The sequence below is a fragment of the Balaenoptera acutorostrata genome, chromosome 3 (assembly GCF_949987535.1).
Source record: "Balaenoptera acutorostrata chromosome 3, mBalAcu1.1, whole genome shotgun sequence".
Classification (NCBI taxonomy): domain Eukaryota; kingdom Metazoa; phylum Chordata; class Mammalia; order Artiodactyla; family Balaenopteridae; genus Balaenoptera; species Balaenoptera acutorostrata.
This window is the reverse complement of record NC_080066.1, coordinates 69,344,389-69,364,251: the sequence shown is the minus strand read 5'-3', so window position 1 is coordinate 69,364,251 and position 19,863 is coordinate 69,344,389. Positions and strand designations below refer to the sequence as shown.

General features: G+C 48.8%; 2 protein-coding genes across 7 annotated transcripts in view; one reads left to right on the top strand and one right to left on the bottom strand.

The window, feature by feature from the left end:
• The window catches only part of PIAS1 (protein inhibitor of activated STAT 1), a 220,125-nt gene extending 215,629 nt beyond the window's left edge, over positions 1 to 4,496 (top strand). For 3 of the 4 annotated variants that reach the window (XM_007166075.3, XM_057543245.1, XM_057543246.1), the window contains exon 14: positions 503 to 4,496. In XM_007166075.3, the coding sequence (XP_007166137.1) occupies positions 503 to 796 (294 nt within the window). In that variant the 3' untranslated portion in view covers positions 797 to 4,496. The remainder of the gene's footprint in view (positions 1 to 502) is intronic. The other variant, XM_057543247.1, reaches the window with a different exon arrangement.
• A 2,413-nt stretch (positions 4,497 to 6,909) lies between these two features.
• Positions 6,910 to 17,448, bottom strand: CALML4 (calmodulin like 4). Of its 3 annotated transcripts, none has more exons than XM_007166078.2 (5): positions 16,567 to 17,434; positions 16,434 to 16,464; positions 11,707 to 11,847; positions 9,913 to 10,101; positions 6,910 to 7,228 (listed from the first exon to the last, which is right to left on the bottom strand). In XM_007166078.2, exons 1-5 carry the CDS (start codon positions 16,567 to 16,569, stop codon positions 7,131 to 7,133), a joined length of 462 nt encoding a protein of 153 aa, XP_007166140.2. In that variant the 5' UTR covers positions 16,570 to 17,434; the 3' UTR covers positions 6,910 to 7,130. The 3 variants fall into 3 exon arrangements, with proteins under 3 accessions (XP_007166140.2, XP_057399232.1, XP_057399231.1); XM_057543248.1 differs by lacking the exon at positions 6,910 to 7,228 and adding an exon at positions 8,459 to 8,513 and having other exon boundaries at positions 16,567 to 17,448; XM_057543249.1 differs by lacking the exons at positions 16,434 to 16,464; positions 16,567 to 17,434 and adding an exon at positions 13,625 to 13,728.
• Positions 17,449 to 19,863: the final 2,415 nt, after the last annotated feature.

Here is a 19,863-nt window from a genome sequence, read left to right as displayed (position 1 = left end):
GCTGGGCCTGAATATATGGTAAATACAGTGTCTATTTGTTGGTTCCCAGTACTGTTTTATAAAAAACAGGGCAGTGAGTCATATTGACTGATAAATTTCTTGGCCATATATCTCCTGAAGAGAAAGAAAGTGGACTCTCCTGTTTCCTGCTGCTTCTGAGTATATGCCTCTTTGGAAATAGCATTATGAAAATGGCTTGCAGTACAAATTAAAACCAAAAAATAATATTTTTATTCCCTCCCACAACCCTCCCCAGTCTCAACTACAAAAATGTCTCTTAAGATCAGTGATGTGCCAATAAAAATTAAAATTTAAAAAAAAAGGTCAATGATGTGATCATTACAGAAGACCATTTGATTCTGCAAAATGTTTTACTAAAAATTTCAAAAACACCAGGTACTCAGAATATATTAAATTTAGGACTTTGTTCTGCTGAGAAGAAAGTTTATTAATTTATAAGTATAATTAACTTTATTTTCTGTCTTTTGTTTCCCCTCCCTAGCATTATAACACCTCCCTGCTTGCCGCTGCAGCAGCAGCGGTTTCAGATGATCAAGACCTCTTACACTCGTCTCGGTTTTTTCCATATACCTCCTCACAGATGTTTCTCGATCAGTTAAGTGCAGGAGGCAGTACTTCTCTGCCAACCACCAATGGAAGCAGCAGTGGCAGTAACAGCAGCCTCGTATCCTCCAACAGCCTAAGGGAGAGCCATAGCCACGCCGTCGCAAATAGGAGCAGCGCGGACACAGCATCCATCTTCGGCATCATCCCAGACATCATTTCATTGGACTGATTCCCTTGCCTCTGCTGCTCCCATCCCTACCCCAGATTAAATGAACTTGGTAGAAAGAAGAGAACTTTGTGCTATGTTTTACCTTATTCTGTTTAGAAAAGTACACAAGCGTGTTTTTTTTCCTTTTTTTTAGGGAAAAAATTAAAAGAAATGTACAGAGAACAAAACTATATTTTCAGTTTTACTTTTGTATATAAATCTAAGACTGCCTGTCTGAAAAAACACTTGTAAAAAACAAAAAAAAGGAAAGAAAAGAAAAAAAAAAGAAAAAAAACAAGTACCCACAAACCACCTTCAGTTCATTCTTTCTGGATTCTGAAGATTTTTTTTCCATCATTTGTCCTATTTGGTTTTATTTTACTTCAATGGCATTATTTTATTTGCAATAACAGAAAAGGAATTGCATGTATGAAGTTTTAAATTGTGGGCTTTTCTTTGTTGTGGGGAGGGGCTGGGGGGGATAGTTTTAATTTCCATTTTCTAAAAATGACAGACTTGGATTCTGTTTGTGTGTGTGCATATTTTATCCAGCCTTAAGTTATAAATCTCATCTGTCCCTCTGCATTCCCTATGTATTTTCAGGACATAGCTTGTGGGTGTGTGTGTGTCTGTGTATATTTTTCTGTCGTTACTGTTCCTTCTCCCGAGTTTGCATTCAGTTGATAAATCAGTTGCCTGCTTCTTTCAAAGTGCTTTGAAGGTCTTGAACTCTCACATGAGCATCTTTATCGACTATCCCAATTGCATGTTCTCCATCACATATTGTCTCTTATTTGCTAGATACCCCCTGAGAATATGTTTCAGAGATTGGAGTAGAGCTATCTGAGTAAGGAGTAGGCTTAGCCGACCTGTGAATAATACACTTTAGTCTAGTTCTTTATTTTAAATTTGGATTGCCAGTATTATGTATTTAAACCAAGTCTGTGAACACCTGCTTTTTTGGCCACAGGGTAACAAGTTTTCATGTAAGATCTTCATACCAAAGTAGGAAGTAAAAATAGCTTAGAAAGCCCTGTTGGATGTCTTGTGCAGCTGACAGAGGTAAGGCTACATCACCTCAAAAAAGAAAGACAGACAGTCAATTATCCTTAAAAGTAAATTCTCTTTGGAAAATACAGTGCCCCACACATGTCAGTCCGTAGAAATCTATCATCTGATAAACAATTGAAATTCAAAATGGGCTTGATCCTTAGTCATTTTCACTCTCTGGTTCTGAGTGTACTTATTTTTTTAGCCTAGTTATCTTGTTTGTTTTATATTTTTCTTCATCTTTTAAAGACAAGCATGACATAGGAAAGTTAAATCTTTTTAAGAATTCATGGATCAGTCTGATCTACTCTTATTAATAATGGAAATGTAAATATATTGAAAACTGTTTTTCAGGAAATGAGTGAGGGTTGGAGGGAAGGAAAAAGTGGTTCTACTTGTGTTCCAAAATCCTCATCAGAGAAGGTCCGTGTTTCAGGTAATATCTGAAGGTGTTGAAAATATTGTTTATCTGATTGAAAGGTTTAGCAGGTTTAACAGAAAAGATAAGGAAGGGGCATAACGATTACCAATTTTCCAGACTGGATTTTTATATCACAACTGTTGATGTTCTCAGAGTTCTCAGAGTTGATGAAGGACCACCTTTGTGTATAAAATTGTCATTTTAAACCTGGCGGTGGTAACAAATTGACCTACTTTAATCCAGTTAGAGTTCAAGATGTCTGTATCTTCAGTTGTCTGATGAAATTAATGGTTCACATGACTGTGTGGCATTTTAAGATACCTGTTTTTACAGGATCTCTCTGCCACCAAATTGTTGACTTGAATTTTGAAAAACAAGCTGGTATTGATATGTATATGTGTGTGTGTATATATGTATTTATAGACAAGTGTGTGTGAGTGACAACTGAGTTATATAGTCTTCCCTACGCATGTGTATTCCACACATACATGGCTGAGTTATAGTCACTAAACAATTTGCAATTAAAAAAAATTCATTGTCAGTTAAAACAGGAAATAGTTAAGTTTTTAAATGAATCTGGTGTTATGTGAGTACACACTTTAGAACTCTCATTGCCATGTTAACTTAGGCTAATATCTAATAGTATTATAATTTGTGTCTAAATTCAGATTGGGATAGAAATTACTTAAATTGTAGGGATTTGCTTCTTATTTCACATTGTAATAGGAAACGTTTCTGTTAATTCAGCTACCTAAGATAAAATGAATAGTTTTGTTTTTCTTTGTTGTTAGTGGTCTCAGAATTCTGATCAATAACTTTGTGTATGATGCTGAATAACAAACTCTTTGAATGATCCAGTTGAAAAACCGTCCCTCTACTTTCTTCAGCCCAGTTTTGGAGAGGGTTATTTTCCCTCAGGGTCCTGCGTTATACCAACCGAAGGGAAGAACAGGTAACAGGGAGAAATAAATGTCTGTCTAGTAGCTTTGGTCGTGTCTCCACGGGCGAAACTAACCATTCAGTTTGTCTTTTTTAGTTCATTCCACTCTTAAGGAGTTTGTTCCCTTCAGTTGTTAACTTTCTAAAATGTTGCAGTAGTAGTAGCTATTACTCTGTTGGTCTCATGGCCGCTATTAGTCAATCAGACTTTTTATGGTCCATAGTAATTATTAGTGGAGTCATGCACTGCATCTTTATCTTCTAAGTTTTTTTTTTTTAAGCACAGTTATTTCTTTTTTCCCCAGCCCACCGTCACTCCCCCACCCATGCTAATATTGACATGCTGTCTGTGGATAAATAATGATTCTCAGAATCTTTAGTCAAGTTACCACCATCCCCCTTGCCTTGGTCACTCATAATAGGTGAGCATATGTTTGTGTGTCTGTACAGTACTGTGGGTGGGGGTGTGTGTGTATATGCACACACACACATCTTTAGTATAATAGCTGTTTGACTAGCAGGGTTGAAGTGGCTTTTAATTATTTTGTGGGCATTATTGAACACATGTTTTTAAAAGTATCTGGACCTTAACCATGCCACGCTTGGTTGACTAATTTATTTTGAGCATTAAAAATTTTCTACTTCTATTAATGTAGACATTATCACAATTCTCTAGTATTACTGACTTAGAAAAGATACACTTAAGCTTCTGAGAAATGTGATTTCTTGGCAGATTTTCCTTTGAGTCAAATGTCTGAAACTGAATGAAAATACATCCCAATTTTAAATTACTAATTGTGGAAAGAACATTGTTTTTAAACAGCTCCAATTTTAAACACATAAAACACTTCAAGATCTTTAGGACTTTAAAGCACATTTGAAATTATTTTAGTAAGAGTTTTGTTTTATCAATACACGTTGAATTCTGTTTTTTAATTAAAAGAAAATACAAAGCTTAGATTTCAGAAAGAGGGAGGGAGAATAGCTGGTGGTCCCAGAGTGTGCTGCTGTTAATTGTTTAATTAACAAAGGGGAAAAATGTATATAAACAGATATAAAAGTTACCATAAATTCCATGAACTTAAATCTGTGATTCATTGCCTTAAAACTTTCTCTCTTAGAATTTCCATACCGCATGCCAAACCAGTAAAATGGCTTTTAAAAATGTATAGTAGACCAATGTCAGTTTGTATAAAAGTACCAAGTGAAAATATTTATTACATGCATTGGAAAAAAAAATTGTTTACCTATTGAATGTTACCTGTTTATGTAGAGCTCTTTAGATGTAATAAAAGAAAAGCCTTCAGTTAATTTGTCTTCTGTAAAATACACTGCTGCGTATACAAGGGGACAATCCCTATGAGAAAAAGTGACAATGCTTTGTGCTTCCAGAGCCCCTTTGATCGAGAGATTTCAAAGCATGACAGGTAACTCATTCTCTTGCAACATGCTTTGAGGTAAGTAATGAATATACAGCTATCATTCCCCTTTCTTACTGAAATATGGCTAGCTTTGTAATGAACCACAGCATCTGTTTAGTTTTAAATCTGTTTAATCTGCAATTTGATTGTTAAGAGCACTGTGGCCTTTTTTTGCAAACAATAGTTGGTGCTAGGTAAACCAACAGGAATTTCAGGAATGAGCATGAAACCCAGACATGGGGTAGTGTCAGAGCCTTTCCTGGGGTAGAGGTTTAAATCAGAGCACATCCCAGGATCTTGGAATCCTACCCACTGAACACCCTTAATGAGGAACACCAAGTCAGTGGACACGAGCCCCAGGTTCTCAAGGCCATTACACACCACTTATGTGTTTTTGGCAAGGTCTACTTCAGATTCCTGTTTGTTAGGCAAATGAGATTCATAAAACTTGCTTTGAAACCATACGGGTACCATTCAGTGGCATATAAAGACAAAGCTTTGAGGGAACGTACCCTCGTTTATTGTTATAGCCCAGAACTTCCTTTTCCTGTCCCATCTAAATCACAGGTATGTACTGTCTAATCCTTGGTATTCCAGAGTGGCTGTGCAGGACTAACTTCCTCATGTCCATGATGAGTTAAAAAGAAATGTGGCGCACTAGGACCCTTGAGCCTTGCCTGAAAGTGACATATAGCAGCTCTCCATGGGGTGCCAACATCGAACCAGCCCTCAGATGGATTTACCATGAAGGTAATGAAGTTTAAGCACCAGGGCCCCTCACTTGCTCTGGTCTCTTCCAGGGTCCCAGGAGCAGCCCTAGTAATTCTATATTTCTACTGTAATATTTTTGAAGAAGGCTGCCGAATCGTATAACCCTCAGACCCCACAAAACCTGGATCTGCCCCTGTACCGTGTGAGCCTAAGATCCCCAGCCTGATGATCACAAGGTCACCTACTTGGTGTTTTGGGGCCCATATACTGCCTGCCCCCACAGAAGCCTCCTCTACAGCTCCCAGGAATTCCTACTCACTCCATTGGCAGTTACACTGTTGGGCAAATGAAAGCGGCTCTCCTTTCTCAGGACCTCCATTTGGTCTGAGGCCGTGCAGCATCTTGAGATAGCTGCACTAAGACTCTGTTTTGTCCCCTGAAGTTTCCCTTGTTCCTGGCCCTTAGATTTGTGTTCTGTGTAAACCTCCCCAGAGATGCACCTCCTTCTTAATTTGGTTTTCTTTTGCTTTAGCCACTAAGGCACAATTAGAAAAAGCCACAGCCCAGAGAGCCCAGTTTTGATACACATATAAGGATGAAAATCTCTCTCTGGACTTAGAGTTCTGCCCTGCCCCCGCCTCAGCATGCTGGTGCGTGACTCCAGCCCGTTTTAGGGCTGTGCTGGCGCTAGCAGTGGATCCACAACTTTGATGAGTGCACAGGCAGCACCAGCCTGGCACCTCCTGGCTACATAACTAACTTAAAAAGCCACTGGAGCTGGAAAAGCTCCCGGCAGGACCAGTACCCCTACTATTGTTTTCCAGGGCTCTCGCTGGGTCATGGCTGTGGCCTGTTCCATCCCCTTATTACTCTCCATTAGTCCTGAGGAAATGGCTTGAAGCCATTATCAATTTGGCCCACTTGAGCAGACCATCCTAGTCCCATGAACCTCTCTGATAATGGGTCAGGGAGGAGCTCAAAATTCTGACAGAAGCATCATAACAGGTCTGCTCAAGCTCTGCAAGGCCTCAGTGAATGCAGCTCGTCACATCTGGTTTCCTTTGGTTTGGGGTGTAGTCAGATCACTCTTCTTCCCAGGGTTTAGCTGATGCTGCCTTGTTTTAAACCTGCTTTTTATCCTGTTTATGAATGAATATCCTGAACTACATTAGTATGCAGTGGGAATGAGAATTTGTATGTGACCGTGTGGTGCTGCAAGAAGTGTTGCCATAGTTTGAGCCCTCTGGTTGTCGCTGTTTCGCAGCTAGCTTTATCTTGGAAATGCGGAAGATGATTCTAGCACCCAAATACAGATTATTAGTCTTTCAGTAAATTTACCTTTTTAGGAGAAGCACGACCATGGCAACCCAGGATTACACAGTGCTCTACAATTTGCAAAGGCCTTTTGAAGCCCATTCTCAACAGGCTCCATGAGGTAAGAAGTAGGAATCCAACCTCAGTGAGGATCCTAAGGCTTTGAGGGGTGAAATGATTTGCCCAAAATCACCTGACTCAGAAGTGGCAGAGTCAGGACTGGAACCCTGGCCCAACCATAGGCTCGTTCCATGATGTAAAGGGCTAGACTCATGGTAGTTAGTTATTAAAATCAGTAAAAATCTTTTATTAAAGACATGCTAATACTGTAGCTGAAATAGTTTCGTTTCCTTGCTAAGTTACCCTCTGCTGTGGTCAGGTATGTCATCTTGCTGTGTTTGCCATCTCCCGCAAGTGAAAGGAACACTTTTCTTTTTAAAAATTCATCAGTCTGAGTTTTCCAGCCCAGGGGAGGCTCGCTCTCTTGCCTTCTCCTCATTCAGTAGTCCTGCACAGGAATGGTGATCTTGTGGATAAATTCATCATACTTCACTTTGCCATTAGGTTCAATATCTGCTTCCCTGAAAAGATCATCCACTGCAATAAATCACATTAATTTTTCAGTTTGGCTTTAGTGTTACGTTATAGGACATCCAGTTGGGGGTTGGGACTTCCTGGAGGTCTTCCCTGAGCGTCTAATTGACTGTTCCCGTAGATGAGGAAATAAACCAGTGGAGGGAACAGGACAACCCACCCCCTACCCCTTGGAGACCATGTATCCAATTTTGCGTTTATCAGGCTTTCTGCAGGGGCCAGGGTAGGGGTGTACTGGTAAGGATTCAATCACTGAAACCACCTTGTGCTTTTTTTTTCCCTTCAGAAAATGTCTGACCCCTGTGCCAGTATTTCCAGAAAGCTTGGGCATGAATTTTACCTTCTACAGCCCACCCTCTCAGCCCCCTGCAGAACAGACACCCTCTGCAGCTCCATCCTGGGCCCCCCAGCCCAGTCTTTGGCCTGCCCCTGACCTGCCAATCTGCCTTCCAACTTGACACCCCCCACCCCAAGGGGGCTCGGTGACAAGTGGTACCTGCCACCATCACCTCTTTTAAAAAGTGTGCGTTTCGGGGGTGGGGTAGTGTAAGAGAAAATATATTCAACTGTGTCTAAGCTCAAAGCCTACAAAAAACTGCCATTGTTCTCTAATGTTGCCCAAAAAAAGAAAAAACAAAAACAAAAACCCTACATTTACTGGTTCTGGATCCCTGGGACAAAATACTAGCTTGTCCCAGGAGTTGACAAGAGCCATTTCAGCTTACACTTTTCCACAGTGGCTTCTCAGGACCATCCTCACCCTCTTACAAAGCTATCTCACTGCTCTGTGTTAACTTCCCCGGCCCCAGGCGTCCCCAACATAATCCTGGGTAGTTGTTAGAAAATATCCTGTGACTTCCTGCTTAACCATCCTCCTCCAAAAATGTAATTACTGTGCTCTGTGCTTAAGCTGATAGTAGTTCTGAGTATTTTCAGAATGTTGAGACTGTGTAATTTATCTTATTTCATAGAGATGCGTCTACCCATCAACCACTTGGTTAAAACCGTCCCAATGGACAGGTCTAACACCAACCACTGCAGCCTCCAACTGTCCAGAAGAGGGGCAGCTGGAGTCTGATGATGCCTTCTGGGTAGAACGGCGGTTCCCTGTGAACCCACAAAGAACCAGGTCGCAAAGGAGGCCTCCCTCCCAGCCATCTCAGCAGCTCCAAGGATGCTTCTGTAGTAAAACTGAAGCTTTTCTTTCAATCACTGAGGGTAAAGGAGTCTTACTTCTAGTACCATCTTTCCTTCTCCCACAGCCAGAGGAAGGGACATCATTCTCTGTCTGGAAGACATTGTCAGTTTCTTTGAAATGTTTGTTTCTTTACTGGTTAAACAAATGAGAGATATGTTTGAGTTTGGGGGCCATGGTATTGCTTTAGACAGAGATCATTAACCGTAAGAATTAAGGCCCCTGCTGGCCCTCTGCTAACACTCCACTTGGTACATAAAAGGCCAAGCAGTGTCCTCAGAGCCGGGGAGGGAAGGAGAGCCCGTGTTTCCCTGTTCACATTAAAACAGCCACAATGAAAGACGAGATCGTGATAGCTGCTGGCCTGAAAACGCGGGGGAAGCTCCATCTGCCTTCTGTAGAGCTATTTTTACATGCTTTGCGCTGTGCCTTTGTGACTGCAGATAAAATCTCAGCAGACTGCTTTATAGAATGTTTGTTAGCTCTTGGAGGGACCTGAGGGATTGTCTATTGTAACCTCATTTTCCAACGAGGAAAGTGAGGAGGGTGAGAGAGGTTAAGAAACTCACCTGAGGTCCCCCAGAATGAGGGGGAGCCAGGATTCAAGTCTGTTTGTTGTGATTTAACCAAAGGCTCAAGGCCCATCACTATTGAAGCCTTTTTCCTCCTGCCTAAATCATAGGCAGTGGCCCAGCGGCCTAACTAGAAATCCCAGCCTCTGGGGTTGGTGGGTGTGGACTCTGGCGGCGACCTGGCATGGCTGCCGTGGCTGGACCGAGGGGCCCACCAGGCAGGCTGGGAGAACACCTGCAAAGGGCCCAACATTGGGGTCGCCCTTACCATCGACATCGGGCTTTCCTAGAAGACCCAAGCCTCTCATCCTCTCTGAGGTAGGAAGGCAGGAGTCAAAAACCACCACGGACACCCCTTCTGGAAAAGCTCTTAGAGCTGGCTGAGTCGGGAGGAAAGGGAGCAAAGTAACATCTCAATTTAGAAACTTGGCAGCAGTAGCAGCTTCAGAAGACAGACAGCTGTGGTGAGAGAAAAGAGCCTGAGAGGGGCTGGGGGGCGGGCGTCCGAGTGTCTAATAGACCTGCATGTAGCTCCCAGCTCTGTTACTCACAAGCCACTCACTGCACCTGTTTAATCAGTATGAGGGGGGCACTAGTGCTCCCAGAGATGTCATAATCACTAAATGAAGGCCCACAGTGAAAGTTTAGAACACAGTGCGATGCCCAAGTAGATCATAACTGGGTTTCCCCAAGCTGTCCCTTCGCCCTGGCTAACTTCTCCTGCCACCCACAGGGTCCCTAGTTCTTTTCTGGGATCCAATCCAGAGTTCACCGAGCTCAACATCTAGTCACAACCTTCTGGGGCATCCATCAAATGCAGTGCCTACATAACCCAGGTGGCATGGATTGGGCTTTGGTGTCCTTCCCCTGACCCCTTAATCAACCTCCTACTGTTGGGAAAGAGGGACCCAGGCCATTACCTTCTTTGTGGGTGAGCTTCTCTCCCAGTTTCATGAGTTTTGACCGCAGTTCAGACGCCATGATGTAGCCTTTCTTCTCCTTGTCCGCCATCAACATGGCCAAAAGAATTTCCTTCTCTGGGTCCTCTTGTTTTATTTGCATGTGCATAATGGTCAGGAAAGTAGAGAAATCCAGCTCTCCATTTCTGTCTAGGAGACCCCCAAACACAGCAGAGTGAGCAGGGAGGGAAAGGCTTCTCTTAAGGAAGGCAGCTGGCTTCCTGCCTTCATGGCCAGCTCAAGGGCCACCTAACTCAGGAAGCACCGTGCTGGAGGCAGTGGTCATGGGGAAGAGGATGCAGCCTGTCCTGCTGAGTTCCCACCACGGATGTGCCTCATTTAATCCTCCCAACAGCCCCTTAGTGACGGGTTATCATCGCATATTTGCCCACTAAGGAGACAGACGCTCAGAGCGTAGAGTCGCCTCAGAGCAGTGGCAGGACCAGGATGAAGCACTGCCTCCTCTACCCCCTTCTGGATGCTTCTCTCCTGCCCTGAACTGGAGGGAAGTGCACCAACATGTCTATCTCCCCTTTTGGCAGCCACTGTAACACATCTACAAAGATGGACAGATGAGCCGCACCTGGGGCCTCAAGCCTCTGTCCCACCCAGGCTGTTCACCTCACTGCAGCCTCCACCCCAGTCCCCCCAGCCCACACCCCTCCTCCAGGCATGCCTGGGGACCTCCACGCAGGCCCTGGCTGGGCTACAACTGCAGGAAGTCAGAACTGCCCCTGACCACAGCTTCCTGTTTGCAGGAGACAGAAACCAGAGGAAACCACCACCCCTTCGGAGATGGAAGCAGTGGATCTCAGTGGCTGAGCGCCCCATCACCGGGCTTGAGGCCTTCAGAGACCCAACCCCCAGGCCCAGGCTGTCCTCAGGACGGGCTCCCAGTGCTACTTCAGGCACCCTCGGATGGGACCTCAGGATGATGCTAGCAGATGGTGGGAACCCATCTGAGAGATGAGGAAACTGAGGTCCAGATGGGCTCTTGATCAAGTGTTCTTTCCAGGCCACCCTTCTCTTTGCTTTCTGAGTGTCCAGCCACCAATACAAACAGCCATCCTGGCCTCTGACATCCCTCCCTCTTTTTCTTTAAAAAATAAAAACCCACCACGAGCAACAACAAAACTTGTTTTTGGTTATGAAAAGTCCCGTATGTTTCCATTGTCATAAACAGAGGAAACAAGGAATGAAAATCACCCATAATCGCATCACCAGAGAACCACTTGGAGATCAGAATTAGGTTCCAAGCCTGATTCCACCATTGGCGTAAGCACTTGGGGAAGTTACCTAATGGGCTCTGAATCTTGATCTTTCTTTGTCCGTAAAACCCAGATTAGGATAGTGCCTCCTTCACTGGATTGTTGAACTAAGCGCATAACAAATAGTAAAGGGACATCGTTCTATCAAAACAATGTTGGGATCACTTAGCACCGTCTGGACTGCAGGTGTGTGATAACCTTGTTGGAATGCCTAGATCCTTGGTCCTCTGGGATGGGGGTGTCACCGGTTGCTGGGAGGATTCACGGAAGCCCGAGTGATACACAGCACACCTGGCCAGGTGCCTCCACAGCACCCAGCCGGTGAGCTCCAGCTACAACCTACCCCTCAAACTTCTGAGCTGTTTACACCCCAATCATCTGCACCTGCCTGCCAGGCCCTCCCCAGGACCACAGCTGTGGGGCTCAGAGCCCACCCTCAGCCCAGACTCCTCCTTCCCTGGCAACTGGCCCGGCCCAGCCCACTCACCTATCCTGTGAGTCTGCAGGTGCCGCTGCACCTCCCCCGGCGTCGGGCTGGCCCCCAGGCACCTCATCACCATCAGGAGGTCAGTGGCTTTAATCTTCCCCCGCTGCTGCTTGTCGTACAGGGAGAAGCATTCCTTGTACTCTGCCAAAGCCCAGAAGGGAGAATCAGGACCCCTCTTTCACCCTCCACCCTGCTTCTCCGTCCTCTCCCCCTCTTTCTGCCCCTCCCCTTCCTTTTGCCTGCTCCCCTCTCCTCTTCCCCTCCTAGAGTGGCCAGACAGCAAAGAAAAGCCCAGGGCTGCCAGGGTAAACCAAATTTCAGACATTGTAAAAAATGTATTCATTGTTCAAGTCGATCCCAAGTTTTGCATGGGATATACTTATAAAGGTATTTGTTATTCATCTGAAATTTACATTTAACTAGGTGTCCTGTTTCATCTGCCAACCCTCTCCCCTCCCCCTCCTGCCTTCCCTTCTGCCTCCTCCCTCTCGCCCTCCCTGCTCCCTTCCTCAGTCGACCAAAACCAGACGAAAGCTCTCTCTCACCCTCCAGGGCCAGCCCAGGGAGACCAGGAGCCCACAGCAGGGCACCAGACTCCCAGGGGACCTTGGCAAAGACAGCTTATGTGGGAAACAGGGACAATAATGCCTCAGGGCTACTGGTCCTCCTTTCTGGGAAGGACCAGAAATCCCCTCTGGGCAGGCCTGGCAGAGAGGCTCTCATATGTGATGACAATAATCACAACTGTGGGCACCTCTGAGTCTACTGCTCCAGCCGCCGGCCTCCAGGCTGCTGAACTCTCAAGCTGCTCTCTGACACAGGCCCTGGCCCCCTTCAAGAGGCGCTGCCAGGAAGTCCTCCCAGGCTCTGCTGAAATCCTGCTTGCTGCTCTCCCCAAACCCTCTCTCCCCTGCTGGGGGCGAAGTAGCCTCCAGATCCACAGCCCCCCAGGCCCAGCAGAACCGACCCCCACCTGCATCTCCCCAAACCCCCAGCGCTGGAGGCACATTGAGGCCAGCCGTGAGCTTGGGAAGATCAGGGGCCCCTCACAGAGGTTCTGACCACAGCCTGGGGGTAGGGCTCTCATCAGAAGTGGTCAAGACTCCCCTCTCGTCCAGTCCCTGGGGCCCACGGGGTAGAGCTCCTGCTTGAGCCCCGCTTGGGAACGTGCAGGGCCCTGTGCTGTCCTCAGCACCCTGCTCTCCCGCTTCCCACACCCAGCTGGTTCCTCAGAGGCCTAGACCAGTGGCTCCTGAGCTGATGATAACAAAACCAGCAACCGCCGCTCCCACTACTAGCACTTGCCCCCCAGGCCCTTGTGTAATCCTCACTGTGACCCTGTGGAGTGGTACCTTTGTTGTTCCCATGGTGCAGATGGGGCAAGGAAGGCTGGAGCAGCAGAGGACTCGCAGTGGGCAGCCTGCTCTGCCCTGGAGGCCACACTGGATCTCCACTCCCGGGCAGAAGCCACCAGAGGGCAGCAGAGCGGGAGAGACGGCAAAAGGAAGCCTGGGCCTAGGGCCCTTTCATGGTCCCTCCTTAAGGCCTCTCCTGGCAGCGGAGGATTTCAGGGAGGCTGCTAATCAAAGGCAGGCCAGGCAGTGGGGTTTAGAGACAGCTGCTTTTGTGCCTGTGGAGAGGTTGAATGGGAACCTTCCACCCTTTCAGAACTTTCCAGAGCCTGGGCTTCGGAGGGGCAGACCAGCAACAGGACCTGGTGGCAGGGGCTGGAGTGGCCCAGGGGAAGCAGGGCCAGAGCCTGGCCTAACCCCACTTTTGGTTCCTGCAAAACCTAATTCCCTCCAAGAAGGCCCAGTGCCAGTGGGGATGGGGGCAGAGAGAGAGGGCCACCATGTGTGCAGGGCTTAAACTCAGCTCTCCCCCTCCCCCTCCTGGGGACCGCTCTTGGCCACCTCACCTTGTCTTCTGTCTGGTTTTCCTCTGCACGAGGGGTGGGCCCGCTGCCTTCCTGAGACTTCATTCTATGACAGTTGACCATCTTCCGACAGTGGCCAGGTGGGGACATCACATTCTTGGGGCCTGGAATCCACCAGGCTCTACAGGGGGGCACATTGCCCCCCGCCCCCGTGCCCTGCAACACGGGGGCCCGTGGTCCCTGATACCAGCAGGGCTAAGGTCAAATGGAGGCCCATCTCCTCAGTTACATAAAATGTGTTCTGTCTTCCTGCCTTTTAGATACCTGGGAGTCTGGCTCTGAACTTGGAGTCTTGCGCTAGAACAACAGGGCTCTTCTCCTTCCACCCCCTGCCCCGCCCCCCGAGACCTCCACACCTCCTTCCTCTCCCTGCCTGGCTCTCCTTCTGATAGGCCAGCCGGCCATCCAACATCCTGTTTATTTTACTACTTTCCTTTGTTGTCCCCCCCATCCCTGCAAGGTGAACTCTGTGAGCACAGGTATTTGGGGCTATTACATGCACTGCTATATTTTTTTATGCCTAGAACTGGGCTGGCACAAAGAAAGGACTCATAACTGTTGAATGAAAGAACAAATTGGGTTAAATAAATTGAATTAAAAATCCCCTTTAGGTTTTCCCTTTGAAAATACGAATACCCCAAGCCAAGAAAGAATCCTCCCCAGGGCCTAGGATGACACCAGTTGTATGCTCGGACTGTAACAACTGGCTCTGATGATATATGTACATAGTTTAAGTTTTATAGACTTAAGGATGTGCAGCACACAATTTATAAATCATAAAATATACTCTTGATTATAAATTCCATCTAGCCAGTTGATTATCACAGTGAGTTTTGACAGCTCTTGTAGCCATTGCCAACCTACAGTTTTGATTTAACCATAAGTGAGGTAGGCTGCATGCCAATGAATGCCACTCTTTTCCCAATGACTATACTATCATTACCTCTGATAAGTGATCTATTAAACTGTTTCTCGCCTTTGTGCAAATTATATTCATTCAACTGAAATCTCTTTCAAATCTTCAGCACTATTGACTGCAAGAGATTTTATATATATATATATATATATAAATTTATTTTGGGCTGCATTGGGTCTTTGTTGCTGCGCGCAGGCGTTCTCTAGTTGCGGCGAGCGGGGGCTACTGTTTGTTGCGGTGCACAGGCCTCTCATTAAGGTGGCTTCTCTTGTTATGGAGCACGGGCTCTGGGCGCGCGGGCTCAGTAGCTGTGGCTCACAGGCTCTAGAGCGCAGGCTCAGTAGTTGTGGCGCACGGGCTTAGTTGCTCCGCGGCATGTGGGATCTTCCCAGACCAGGGTCCGAACCCATGTCCCTTGCATTGGCAGGCAGATTCTTAACCACTGCGCCACCAGGGAAGCCCCAAGAGATATCTTTTAAAAATGTTTATACAGATGGAGGGATTGGAGCATTCTTTCATCTTCCATTATTTAATAATGGCTGATTTTAACAACCAGCTCACAAATTTCTTAAAACCGTACCGTCCGGCTCACAATAGCAAGAGCAAGCTGGCCCCAGCGTAGGTCTGGGTGACACCCAGGCCCAGTGTCAGGCACGTGGCTGACATCTGCTGTCTCCCTCACTCACAGCAGCCTGGTGAGGCAGTGTCATTAGCCCCACTTCACAGATGAGACAACTGAGGCTCAGAGGTGACTGGACCCCAGGTCCACTGCCTCCAAGGTCCCTGGTCTTCCTACTCCAGTCTTTCATTCATTAACGTTTGTGGTCACTTTCTTTGTGTCAGACATTAGGATACAAAGGGGAACTTACCTTCTTCCCTTCTGGGAGGTTCAGAGGCCCCAGAGGGAGGGTCAATGAGCCTCAGAGCCCGGTGTTGGTGGGGAGAGGCTGAGGCTGACAGCTGGACTCCAGCCCCGAGACTCCTCAAGTCTTACCTCGAGACCTGGGCAAGAGAGGCCCCTGCCCTGGGCCTTGTGTTTTAAGAGTCCCTGCTCTGTTCCCCCTCGTAGGGTAAGGATATTAAGGGGTCTGTGGGCAGGTGCCTACAACCCACCCACCCACTCTCCCTTATAGACCAAGCTCCTGGTACCCAGAACTCTGGAATCCCTGCCCAGGTAACCCTCAGTTCATCTCCCTGCTTGAGCTCCGATGGGCCTTCCCAGCCAGGTCTGGGCCCCTGAGTTCTGTGTAACCCAACTCTGTTGGCTTGGCCTTGTGGAAAGAGAACCATGCACTGTGGGAAACTGAAGCCTGCCTGGGGACCAGCAGGTCAGGGGACTCTGGGAACAAAGTGCTCCAAACACCAAAACCAGGCTTGCTGTCAGAGACCACCTAAGCTGACCTTCCCCCCTTTACAGATGGGGAGACTGAGGCCCAGAGGGTAGAAGCATCCTGCCTGAGAGTGCAAACCTGGGCTCTTTTCTCTTTCTCAGCCAGTTACAAAGCCCCCTCCTTTGGTTGGGTCCTCAGCCACAGCCAGTTGCTGGTGTCTCTCTGTCCATCCCCTTTCCCTCTCCTTCCCCAAATCCAACTATCAAGTTCTGGAGGAAAACCCAGTGAGCTCCCTCTCCTATCACTCCCTCCTGTAAATCACACTGACAAGTGTCACACCAACATCTCTTACCTCCAAGCTTTGCCCCCCACCTGCACCTCCAACCCAGCCCTTCCCTGCGGTGGCCGGCCCCTTGCCTGTGGGTGGGCCCAGCTCTCCCATCAACCTCCTTCCCTCCCACTAACAAAAAATGAGCAGAGCAAATTGCCTAATGAGACCCCTATTTTGCTGTGAGTTGCTAATGAAAGAACAAACCAAACCTACCATTAATTTGGTCCTGGGAAAGAAACTTGGCCTGCAGCAGAGAGAGGAGAACAGTCAGGGAGGGACTCCACAAAAGCCCCCCGGCCACCCCAGCCCAGGACAGCCTGACAGGGCCACACAGACCCTCACTCACCATCGCGGGGCCTCCGGCTGCCACCCGTGCGCTCGCTGCTCCCAGAACCGCCTTCCTGTTCCCCTTCCTCCCGGCTTCAAGTCGAAAGTCCTCCGCCAAGCTGGGTGGAGGCCCCGGTTATAAATCCACGGCTGCCATGGAGACCAGGCCCAACGCCAGGGGTCAGATTCCAGCTTCCCGTGCACTGCTGATGCCGGGCCTGCCTGTGCTAGTGGCAGGTTGGACTTTGAGAGACCGGCGCTGCACGAGGGCTTCCCCAGCACTCGATCCTGCGTCAGGAGGCTGATTCTCTGTAGCCAGAGGACAAACGCTGCTGTTCCTTCCTGGGAGCCCTCAGTGGACACTAAGAAGGGGTCAGTGACACACAGAAAGGGGGTCCCTGGCCCTGCCTCCGGGGGTCTTTCCTCTCTCTCTCCAGGGACTAAGCTGGGGGCTGACAGGCTCCTCCTAGGTGTTGGGCACTTTGCACACCGCCTTACTTAAGGCTCATCACACACCACCTTGTAGGTGGAAGGAAACCCCACTGTGACGGCACAGCCGCCTCCACTGCCAGAGCCTTGGGATGCCGTATGCAGAAGGGACACAGCCACTGTTGCTCTAAGGCCCCTCTGCTGAGTGACTTCGGCGTGTCACTTCACTGCTCTGTGCCTCAGTGTCCTGGCCGGGCCTCATCGCAGGGCTGTTGATGGTCAAATGGCTGGTGCACCGTCAGTTCTCAGCATGTGTGTCAGTTCTCTCCCCTCCTTCTGGTGGGGGGCGCGGTTTGGGGTGGGGATGCAGTAGATGCCTGCGTTGTGGTCTCCGGCCCAACACAGGCTGCCCAGGCAGCTCAGAGAGAGGCCTCTTAAGTGACTTTCCCGGCTGGGAAGTCTCCCCCTTTTCTTCCTTTCCCTCCTCTCCCCACCGCAGCCCCCACCGCTTCCGGCAGAAGCTGCTGACTCTCCACATTTCTCAGTGGTTTGTGCTGCCCCCCACCCCTCCCCACACCCACCGAGGAAGTGAGGGGGGCAGTTCCCTGGAGCTACAGCGCTGGGCACAGCTGGGTTCTCCCCATTCTTCTCCCAGAAACCTGTTATATCCCTTGTCCACGGCTGACGGCTGTCCTGCCTGTGGGCTCCAACTCCAGGGTCCACCCACTTTGTCAGGACCGGCACGTACAGCCGCACATGTTGTGCACTGCACCAGAGCTCCCGGACCACGGACAAGTGGGTCCTAGAAAGGGGCTGCATGTGCGCAGAGGGATGTGTTGGTAATTGGCACATAGACAGCTGGGGCCCTCCTTTGTCCCTTGACCACCTCCATGTGGAAGGTTCTCTTTTCCTCCACTTCGTGTCTCCCGAGTCACCTGTTCACACCCGTTTCTAGACCCAGAGAATTTCAGCTGGAGGATTCTCACTTTTCCCGGTTGGGATGAGTAGAGGAGAGACTGGAGGGAGGCAGGAGAGGAGGGGAATTCTCACTAACAGCCTTACGGGAAAAGAGGAGACGGGACATCAGGTGGGGCGTTGGAAGGGCGGGGAGCACAGAGCAGAGGCCTGGGGGGAAGGCCGGCGGGGCCGGGCAAAGTGCTTACTCAGAATCACCCTGTGTTTGGAAAGGGTCTCTTGGAGGCGACATGACGGTTGGGCCTTGTAGTAGCCCAGCCTAGAGACCGAAGAGCCCAGAGGCAGCGGTAGACATGAAAATTCGTTGGAGAGGGGATCTTACGTGTCCTAAACAACATCCTGGAGCGACTCCCACTGTGGAAAGAAGATGGCAGGCAGGACACGGCAGCAGTTTTCGCTACTCCGGGGGAGAAGGAGGCTACCAGTTATAGGGGGAATTGACTTCAGGTGGGCTCATCAGTTACCAGGGACTAGTTAAGCCCTACAATTACGAGGATTGGATGGTCATGGGAGTGAAGCAGGGCCTGGTCGAGCTGGGGATGTACAGAGAGCAAGAGAACAGCCATCTTGAGCGGCCTGACCATACGCTCCACCCCACACACCCTATATGACCCTTACAATCTTGGTCCGACCCTCTTCTGCCATATCCCGGGGGTCATGTATGCAGAGGGCGCTGCAACCAGATACCACAAATGCAACAGAGGCAACAGCTGCTAAGGAGTATCAAGAGTCCAAGAGGTGGGCAGACTTTGGAGCCAGGCGCTTATTGGGCCAACTTTCCATGCAAGTCCAGAGGAGAATGACCACCACATCTCGCTGTAGACCCAGCAGTCAGACTCACCCATGGCGAGGCCACCATTGTTGTCCAGTTCCCAGACACATTCCCTCTGCTCAGGCTAGGGACGAAATAGAGAGACGTTTATACAGGCACAAGACGGGGGGAAGATCATGACCCTGAAGCCAAACACAAGCAGTAACAGCATTCTGAGATCACACCACCCCTACCTGTGGTCTGCGTCCCAGCCTGCAGTCCCACACCGTCTGTCCTCCCTCAGTCCCCATGGCCAGTGCCAAACACCGGAGAGGGCGTAAAACACACCATAGGGTTTATATAATGGTGCTTTCTCCAATAGGGGCCTGGATTAATTAATTACCTTAGTGGTCTTAGGCAGGGCCAAGCGGAGGACAGGTGAAGCCTGTAAGTCCCTTTCTAATCCCATTCCCCATGAAGCCGCAAACCCAAACCGCCGGGGACCTACCTGCCAGTCCCAGGCCATTTTGTCCTGGGTTCCCCTAGGAACAGGTCTGGTGGCCAGGGTGAAAACAAGTTATTGTCCTGATCAGTACTGGTCCTTCGGTGGTCAACAGCTGACCTTGGATGGTGCTGACTCGTTGCTTCTGGGTTAACGTGCTGCAGGCACTGGGTCGACTGCTCCTGGTATGTTCAGTCGTAGCTCGGAGGGGCTGAGTTAGCGTCCTGGTGCACACGTCAAGAGAGCGGGTTTCCAGTCTCGCTGGTTAAGGGGTCCATTCATCCCTCTGCTTAGCCCGGCAGCAGGGGCATTGTAGCGCAGGGGGAAATGCCAGTGTCTGTCATTTTTTTATCGGCCCATGCCTCAATTTCGTGGCCCATAAAGTGGGTTCCTTGGTGGCTATCGGGGTCCTTTCCCCATAGGGTCGCCCCGCCACCATCCACTCCTGGGCTATCCACTGTATCCATCCAGATGCTGTCCGTTGCAGGCCTGCTGGCCACTGCTGCCCACCTGCACTGATTACCCCAGGCCAACCCATCAGTGTACGAAACCTCCCAAGGGATGGAGCCTGTGCCTTCTTCCACTAAAGGTGCTATCTCAGGAGGATCAGCTGTCTCCATCAGGCCAGTGGGGTCCTCCATGGTGTAGGTCACCAGGCC

Excerpts from the sequence above, each read along its gene's own strand:
- CALML4 (XM_007166078.2), bottom strand. Across the intron at positions 10,102-11,706 it reads CCTGCAGACTCACAGGATAG|ACAGAAATGGAGAGCTGGAT; the intron begins GTGAGTGGGCTG and ends GGGGTCTCCTAG. Across the intron at positions 7,229-9,912 it reads GAAGCTCACCCACAAAGAAG|TGGATGATCTTTTCAGGGAA; the intron begins GTAATGGCCTGG and ends GATTTATTGCAG.